This window comes from Octopus sinensis, linkage group LG9, assembly GCF_006345805.1.
Source record: "Octopus sinensis linkage group LG9, ASM634580v1, whole genome shotgun sequence".
In the NCBI taxonomy this organism is placed as follows: domain Eukaryota; kingdom Metazoa; phylum Mollusca; class Cephalopoda; order Octopoda; family Octopodidae; genus Octopus; species Octopus sinensis.
Window position 1 is genome coordinate 80,688,474 of NC_043005.1, and position 10,000 is coordinate 80,698,473.

Consider the following 10,000-nt stretch of genomic DNA (forward strand, 5'->3'; position numbering starts at 1 on the left):
TCCCTAACATTTTCGTTGCCTCTTGCAACCTTTTCAATAATTTTGACTCTGTCCGTTATTTACACTACGTTCCCTTTTGTTTGTTTGTGGGCATGTATACGGGTCAGTGTGTGTGTGTGCTTGTACATGCATGCATGTACGTATGTATGTATGTGTGTGTTTGCATGTGTATGTATGTATATATGTGTGTATGCATATGTATATATGTATGTGTGTGCATCTGTATGTACGTATCCTGCATATTTATGTGCTTGCCTGTCCGTGTTTGTGTATTTTCTATGTATGTGTGTGTGAGCATGCGTTTGTATATGTATGCACCACTGTCTTCTTATGTGTGCATGTCTGTGTTTGTGTGTGTGTTATGCAACTATGTACCATGTTTGTATGTATGGATGTGCATCTTTATATGTGTGGATCCGGTTCTCCATATGTGTCTGTTCTTATAACCAATTTACCTATCCGTCTGTATGTTGATCTGTTTTTTTTTATCTATATGCTTACATACATAAAAAAAACTTCATATGTATACTTTAAGGTACATTAAAATTGCAGATGCTAGTAACATGGCTTGTATCTCCTATCAATCGTTCGAACTCAGTGCATAACATACATTCATATGGACATCCATACATACGAGTGAAGAAGCAATTATTTGTGTTGCGTTGGTCTTACTGCTCATAATGAACAGGATTTATCAGGGCTCGGACTTGTGTTCAGTTACACTCAATGTACTCCCTCTTCGTTCCGGTTTCCTTGGTTTCTGGAACATCACCGTTAATATTAGTCCTGGGAAAATAAATAATAGAAAATTCGATAAGCATTTACACACATGCACGAACGCGGCGGAATTTGAACCGGAGAAGAAAAAGCGGATGAATTGCTGCTAAGCATTTTGTCCGGCATTCTAATAATTCTGCCAGATCGCCGCCTTAATAATAATAATAATAATAATAATAATAATAATAATAATAATAATAATAATAATAATAATGATAATATAATAATAATAATAATAATAAAATAATAATAATAATAATAATATAATGATAATTATAATAATAATAATAATAATGATAATAATAATATAATAATAATAATAATATATAATAATAATAATAATAATAATAATAATAATACCCTGATGCAGTACCAGGTAGTGGCTATGATGGCTTCTGATATTAACTGATTGGAAGTGTTGTCATGTAGATTGTTTTGTCTTGGTATAAAAGATGGGCTACAGCAAATATTCTGCTAAATACCACAGATTTGCTTGTCAGTTGTTTGACCGTAAGAAGTTGACTATGTCTCTTAGTGGCTGACGGTATGTGTATCTCTGATCACGAGCAGAAGTAGTTGAGGAACATCATAGCCGTGTGTTGAAAGGAATTCTTTGAGGTTTGGATAATTCACCTTTGAAAACATGGGTGTTTCGTTCATCATCCTTAAACAACCCTTATTCAGGGACCTTTTGAGCGTTTTGGGCTACTCGACCAGAAGAAAATTCTAACTGGGCCCACCTGCAAGGTCATGTGCTGTTTATCTTAATATGAGATCACTATGTCGCACACATATGGTTGTGATGCATGTGTCTGGTGTACCCTTATCAGACTGGTAGTCATGATGGGTATACTGGGCTTCGTATATTTAACCCCTAGTGTCACTTTGATGGCATGCACTGCTCTCTTACTCATACCTATTTCATCGGCTCCAAAAGGATGAAAGGTAAATCCACCGAGACGGAATTTGTTTCAAAATGTACACAGACGAAAACCGCCATGTATATTAATCGATGTGCTGACGATACTGCTAGTTCGCTGCCTTTCTGGATCTTCTGATAAGAGATAATGTTTTGCCATATTTTATCAGTTAGCTAAATCATTATTGAATTCATATCGCAAAGAAAAAATATTTTATAGGTGTGATTTTTTCCATAGCCAAAATAGATAATATTTTGTTTTGTCTCTCACGGTGTTTAACTGTTTTTCCTCACCGTTAATGGCATCATTTCTGGCTATGTTGTTTGTAGTGTATCGCAGTATAGAGGATCACACGTTTGAATGAATAACACTGATTTTAAATAATGGATCTCGTATATATATATACTAGCATTAAAGACCCGTCGTTGCCGGGTCATAGTGCTAGTGCATGTATATATGTGTGTATATATGTGTACATATTACATGTACATCTATATATATACATCTACACATAAAATGCAACATACAAAGTTATATCTTGATATCGCTAGTGATAACAATACTCAAAATAAATAACAGACTGGAATTGTTAGCTCTTCTTTTTTCTCTACATTGTATATTTTATAGACAATAGTCTTTTCTTTAATTTGATTTTTTATTATCCATCTGGACTATTCCTTTTCTGTACGCTAATTTTATTTTTAATTTAATTCCCATTCATGTGAAACCACTTATTCAAGCTCAAATCATTGATGCAATTTTATACCAATTCCTATTTTTACTTATATTATATTTTAGTTTGATTTTAATTATTACTTACTACATATAATTCAATTGTTATTATTATTTTTATTGTTAAAGTGAAAGCATCTGACATAAAATATTTTTGTTTCACTTTTAACACGTAATACTGAAATAGTGGAGAAGATATGATATTGCTATGGGCTTGCTCTAAGCAAGAAGTTGAACATTTTTGTTTTGCCCATGAAACTACATGGACCCTAAGTAAGGCATGTGTAAAATTTGAATGAAATTGGTTGTGTAGTTCTCAAGTTTTAGGGAATCGTAGTGGAGAAGATATGATATTGCTGTGGGCTCGCTCTAGGCAAGAAGTTGAACATTTTTTTGTCGAGGACACTCCCCGGACCCTAAGTAAGGCATATGTAAAATTTGAATGAAATTGGTTGTGTAGTTCTCAAGATTTAGGGAAACACACAGACAGACAGACAGACAGACAGACAGACAGACATTCTCACTTTTATATATATAAAAATATATACATATATATATACGACGGGCTTCTTTCAATTTTCGTCTGCCAAATCTACCCACAAGGCTTTGGTCGGCCCGAATATGTAGTAGAAGACAGTAGGATTGAACTCGGAACCATCTGGTTGGGAAGCAAGCTTCTTACCACGCAGCCATGCCTGGGCTCACAAAGCTTTGGTCGGCCCGAAGCTAAAATAGAAGACACTTGCCCAAAGTGCCATGCGGCGGGACTGAACCCGGATCCATATGAAAATTAACTTAATGAACTGGTTTATACTCACCGATAAAACTGATGGCTTCAAAGAAGAAAAATGTCCAATTCCAACCGAAGAAATTTTGCATGCCTTTTAAAATAAATGGATTTAAAAGACCCGATATTACCTATAAAATGAAATAGAAGAGATTCACATTAAGATTTCATTTATTTACATCTTGGTAATTAAGATTTGGCAACAACAACAATAGTAATAATCCTTTCTACAATAGGCACAAGGCCTGAAATTTGGGGGAAGGGGACAGCCGGTTACATCGACCTCAGTGTTACACTGGTACTTATCAATTGACCGCGAAATGATAAAAGGTAAAGTCGACCTCGGTGGACTTTGAACTCAGCACATAAAAAAGGTCGAAGTGCCACCAAGCATTCTGCCCGACGTGCTAACGATTCAGCCAACTCGCTGCCTAGCCGTGTGTTGAGAGGAATATAAAGCTGGTAGCGTGAGTATTAACGGCTTAAGCATATCTTTCATTTGCGCGAAATAAGGGAAACTAACTTCCAGCACAGAGGAAAGCTTAATCTTTCTTCGAATGTATGATTTCTGAGGGAATTTTCCCCAAACTATCGCTATTTAATCTGGTGATATTCTTTTATTAGCCTGTTTCCGAGTAATTTACGATTTCAAAATGGCAACTTCACATGGTTTTATGGATGTTTCTTCCTCCAATAGTTTTGTAGCAGATACTTATCCTCCTACCTCCATCTCTTCCATTTTCTCTGAGCTGCCAAATTTTGTAAGACAAAATTCAGATTCTGACAGACATACGCGCGCAATGACATTTGCCTCGATATTTTGCGCGCTCAAATTCTCATGTCCAACTGTCTTCAAGTAAACTTTCAATCATTACACTCAACTACGTTCTTTCAAGTTAGCTGCTCAAATGCGGGAAATCAGAAGCTTCTTTGTCAGTAAATGTATATGTATATAAATAAAAAAGCAACAAAAAATCAGATATATACTTAACAAACAAAACAGCAGCTTCCACAAAATGAGAAGCTCCACATAGAAAATATAAACTCAAACTTACCAGTGACGAATACACCGTTCCGCAGTTACTTGCGTAGTACTTGAGACCATAACTCTTACTGATTATATACGGCATTACAACGTATATCCCACCAGGAACCACATACGTTAGTAATGCAATAATAAAGTAAAAGTATCGTCCGACCATTGATGAAACATTGAGGAGGAGATACAAAAGAGATACAGATAAACACAGAAGTATGGTGGAATCCTGTTAAAGAAAAATAATATACGCTGAAAAGACTTTCTTTTTAAAGCCAAAAATATGCATTATGACAATATTGGTACATTGTCATAATGAATATTATAAGGATCTTTTCGGTGAAGCATAGACGACAACGACTTTGACCAAGTAGTGGAAAGAGAAAATCATTAAGTAAATACACACAAATTCTACATTGGTTGCCGTGGAAGAACTCAAGTAGAATCGTTCTCAAAACGGAATACACTTCAATTCCAGAGTTTGCATTTACACTCAAAAACAAAAAAATTAAATGATTGATCAGTATTGGCTAGCGAAGCTGATAGTATATTACCTGAAATATATATATACTACAACCAACACAATTAAATACTGGCATATACAGTGTGAAAACAAGCTTCCAGACTAAAGTAAAATGTATGTCTGAACAGCAGTGCAACAGTTTCTTTTAAGTTTTTACCTCATTGCCTTTTGTCCCAGATCACATTTAATCGATCAAAACATAATATCGAAGACACTTCAATCTCAAACTTACTGACGTTTAGCAGTAACGTGTCTAGAGCATGTGCCGCCATAGGCATCCTTTTATTTTGATTCCCAACCACTGCCTCCAGGCCCAAAGCCTATAGAGTCTGATACATCAGACACAAACGCGTCAGTCCCATAAAAGCGTCACCCGGGTTAGACAGTCTAACCTTGCTTTTCTTAGCTATCCTACTGCGTTTTAGTACATTCAAAATTGTATTATCAAATATATCCTTGCTATATTATCACAGTAGACTGTAATTAATGTGTGTTTAACTGCACGTGGCAGCATGTCAAGTGACAAAATAGAAGTTTCCTACTTGACTCTTTGTCATTTAGTTTTAGCACGTACTGACCGAGGAGACCCATCAGCAAAGACGTTCTATTTCACTACGCAGTCCGTGTTATGTATGTACAGACGTTATTCATTGTGCCCTTCATGTTTTCTTCAATCATTTCTATGAGGTTAAAATGCATAGCTACTTCCTGGGATAGAATACGTTATTCTTTAAGAGGCTTTCATCATGTTGGCACCCAATTCTTGGTTTTGGAACAAAGAACATTAACCAAATGATTGCAAGTTTAATTACTGAAGAGGAGTTGAACTCTAAACTAAAAGCTTAATAAGAAGCCTTTAGCGTTTTCCACAGTTCTGTTTCTCATTTGTTTACAATAGAATGCTACGTAGTTTCTTAGTTCCGTTAGTGTTAACATATCTGACGCAGAAAGCACTGAAAGATTTAGCTACAATTAATTAAGAGGTAAAATATCCCAAAATTTTAAACGGCTTTGACCCGGCATGACTACAGCTTTGAGCTGAAACTGATAAAACAAACAGATATATATATATATATATATATATATATACATCGACAAATCGCAAACACAGACACACAAACACACACACACACATACATACATACACACATATATATATATATATATATATATATAGATATATATATATATATATATATATATATATATATATATATATATATATATGCGACGGGCTTCTTTCAGTTTCCGTCTACCAAATCCACTCACAATGATTTGGTCAGCCCGATGCTGTCAGTCACATACAGGACCGTTTCGCGTAGTCTACCTGTGGTACATATTGTTTTTTTTTATTTAGCAAATATGCATAAAGAAAATTTATTCTCTAATAGAGACTGCAGCATCTGGCTTTTCAACGATGCATATAAGGTGTCTATACCATCTTGATAAAGATTTTTCTCTAGAGATGCTTATGCTAAGTAATGCCCGTATATAAAGAGACCACTTAGTGGTTCTCCTTTCTGTGTAATTGATACACACGTATATATTATAAATATATTTATGGTCTACGGACATATTTTATGCATGCTGGCCACTGGTATAAACTAAAGAAGGCGGCGAGCTGGCAGAATCGTTAGCACGCCTGGCGAAATGCTTAGCTGTATTTCGTCTGCCGTTGCGTTGTGAGTTCAAATTCCGCCGAGGTCGACTTTGCCTTTCATCCTTTCGGGGTCGATAAATTAAGTACTAGTGACGCACTGGGGTCGATATAATCGACTTAATACCTATGTCTGTCCTTGTTTTTCCCCTCTATGTTTAGCCCCTTGTGGGTAATAAAGAAATAGGTATAAACTATTATTGTTAATAATTTTTAACCTTTATATATTTATATTTAAATTATTTTAATTCCTGAGTCAGATAATCCACTGTGAATTTCTATTCACTGCAGCATTATTCTGGTTTGGTACGTTGGTTGAGGACATCTGAATTGAATTCACGATGCATAAAGATAACACTCAATATGCACGTGCATCGGTTGGCATATTGTATATATTCAAGTTTTATAGTTATACGTCTCTAACAGTTTCTACTCATGATTCACAGATAGTTAATCCATTTAAATATTAATGGTGAAATTTCGGAGTATAGAAATAACTGGTCATTTTGATTTTTCAAATTGTCTTGCCCGCCTATATCCAACGTGCTATTAATAAGAATGCATTTTTCGTGGTTTGGGGATTTGACATCTCTGTTCTGCTTGTAAGGCGACCGCTTATTGGTTCTGCTCTCTGTGTGTAATTCATACACACGTATTATATATATATAGATATATATATATAATATATATATATAATATATATATATATATATATATATATATATATATATATATATATTCTAGCAGTATCGCCCGGCGTTGCTCGGGTTTGTAAGGGAAATACTATATAAGCATTTTTAGAGAGTTACTTCCCTTATATAACCCGAGCAAAAATCATTAAAAATGCGAAAAATGATGGTAAATTTTTGTTAATCGTAGACTCATCGTAGACGCGCGCTAATACCCAGAAGGGCTCGATATGAATGACGACTATAAGATACCCGCTTTTGGTTAAACTGCACCGCAAAATGTAGGAGTAGTTAGGAATCTAAATCGGAGGAGACAGAGTCTCACACACACAACTTCAATTTTATATATAAAGATATATATATATATAATATATATACACATATATTTCAATTTTGTATCTCTCCAGATACAATATATATATATATATATATATATATATTTGTGTGTGAGCGTGTATGTATGTGTGTGTAATGACATTTTACAACAATTTGCGTACATACGGGGGAAAAAGGAACCGATTAGATTTCTTCTTACCTTAAATAATAATTTATCGCATATAAGTCCCCAGCTCATTTTGGCGACGGCATTGCCAACTGCACAAACAGAACCAAGAATGGTAAGGAAGTTATCATCTGAGATGAATGTCATTCCATAGATCTGAGGAAAAATTCAAACATCTTTTTTTAATCATCTTCTGTTAATTTATCTGTATGGATGTGTGCACTTTTGCATATTTGTATATATAAATACACACACACACATGTTTATATAGGTGAATATATATATATATATGTTGTGTGTGTGTGTGTGTGTGTGTGTGTATGTGTGTGTATAGGTATATGTGTGTATGTGTGAGCATGTGTTTATGTGTGTGTGTGTGTATGTGTGTGTATTTACATCAAGTTATAATAAATATAATTTTCTATTAAACTGAAGGATTACTCAATAATTTTTGTAGACTATATATCATTATTCTTTTTCGAGAATGGTGTAGACATTCTTTGAAGCCTTCATCAAACCGCGATTCATTTGAGATTTTGTTTGCTTTATATATTCTCTGATAAGTTTATTTTTCCTAGAGCAGCTGGAATCATGTTGAACGGTAATTAATTTGTAGGGTAAGTTATGGTGGAAAGATATTATAGCGGATTCTATTGATTAAAGTTGGAGTTGTGTTATCATTCAAAGTTTAATCATGCTTTTAAAACTTCGTAACTCGATCTATGAATTTAAGTCTTTCAAGTTCAGGTATTATTGTTGCTTTTAGTGTTCTGAAAAGATTCAAGGTAAGTGAAAATATCAGTTGGATACAATTTAGAATATTTAACCCTTTAAAAGGTGAAGGTTATTGCTCAGAGTCCTGTCCAAGGTGTAAAACCTTGTAATAAAGTGTGTTTATTTAGTGTCAGCTTAGATCATGGGCTTTTTAGTATAGAAATTTAGTTACCTTGTGTTTTAAGACTTCACCAAACCATATAAGTAGATGAAAAGGTTAGACGGTCAGTGGATTTCTTTCATTGCTGTTGATGTTATTTGAACACGATTTAAGAGATTTAACCTCTCTGTTTTCGGAAGGTGGAGATTCTTGTTCAGAGCTCAGTCTAGCATATGTTTATTTATGTTCTTTAGCTTTAGAATATAAATCCTTAAATCCTTAAAAATATTTTAACCCGAAGGCCGCGGCCATGCTGGGGCACCACCGCTGAATGAGCTACACTAATATGTGAATCCACCTCTGATACGTGGCACTTGATCAACAAGGGAGTTCAATGCTGCTGCCCGCATCTGCGTCTCCTGTCGTGAGGTAGGTTCATCTGGGACTCCCGACAAGAAGAGATCCAGTTTAGTTTTAAAGAAACCCACATCCACACCATGTAAGTCTCTCAGGTATTTAGGGAGGATTTTAAAAAGCTGTGGTCCTCTGAAACCCAATCTGTTGCAGTATCTGGTCCTGTATTTTGATGGTGATGTTGGAATCTTTGGCACCATGCAGTGGCGCCCCGTTCTGCGGTTGGAGTAACTTTGAATGCCAAAGTTTGGGACAGGACCCTCAGGATTTTCCAGCTGTATATCACCGCATATCTCTCCCACCTCCGCTCTAGGGTGAAAAGGTTTAATACTTTCAGTCTTTCCCAGTAGATGATATTTTGCATTGAGACGATCTTCGTTGTGTAGCTTGTCTGAATTGCTTCGAGTTCTGCTGTTAGTTTTATATTGCGTGGTGACCATAGTTGGGAGCAGTAGTCCAAGCGGCTGAGGACGAATGTTTTCCAGAGGACCATCAGTGTCTCCTTCTCTCTTGTTCTGAAAGTTCGGAGCATCCATCCAGCAAGCCGTCTGAATTTTATCACCAGATTAGTCATATGCACTTGGAAAGATGCATCATTGCTCATGTCAATGCCTAGATCACGCATTGATATTGACTCAGGGATTGCAATTCTTCCTGGGTCAGTGTATCCAGTCTGCACGTCGTTTACCTTTGTGTGCCGGTAGCGCAGGGCCTGGAACTTACCTGCATTAAACTGCATGTTGTTGTCCTCAGCCCACCTGTATATTGTGTCCAACTCCTGTTGCAGATGCGCAATATTTTCAGGGTTTTGTATTGTGTGGGAGACTTTTGTGTCATCTGCATAGCTAGCAAGGGTGGTCTTCGTAGCAACTGAAGGCATGTCTGAAAGGGCCACTATGAACAGCAGTGGCCCCAAGACAGTATGATGAATTTAATATAGAAATTTGTTCATCTTGTAGTTTAAGTTTTACAAAAGTATGTTGGTAGATGCATTGGTTAGCTGGTTAACATATTTCGAACTCGGATTAAGTTGTCCTTGTTGCTGTTTGATTACTATTTAGAAAATTTAACCTTTGCGATTGAGGGAGA

The 10,000-nt window shown here is 35.7% G+C and overlaps 1 protein-coding gene across 4 annotated transcripts in view; it reads right to left on the minus strand.

Annotated features, from left to right (window-relative positions):
- Positions 1 to 416: 416 nt before the first annotated feature.
- The window catches only part of LOC115215453, a 32,352-nt gene continuing 22,768 nt past the window's right edge, over positions 417 to 10,000 (minus strand). For all 4 annotated transcript variants that reach the window (XM_036506044.1, XM_036506043.1, XM_036506046.1 and 1 more), the window contains exons 8-11: positions 7,657 to 7,779; positions 4,272 to 4,481; positions 3,248 to 3,347; positions 417 to 786 (exon numbers count right to left, since the gene is read on the minus strand). In XM_036506044.1, the coding sequence (XP_036361937.1) occupies positions 695 to 786; positions 3,248 to 3,347; positions 4,272 to 4,481; positions 7,657 to 7,779 (525 nt within the window). In that variant the 3' untranslated portion in view covers positions 417 to 694. The remainder of the gene's footprint in view (positions 787 to 3,247; positions 3,348 to 4,271; positions 4,482 to 7,656; positions 7,780 to 10,000) is intronic.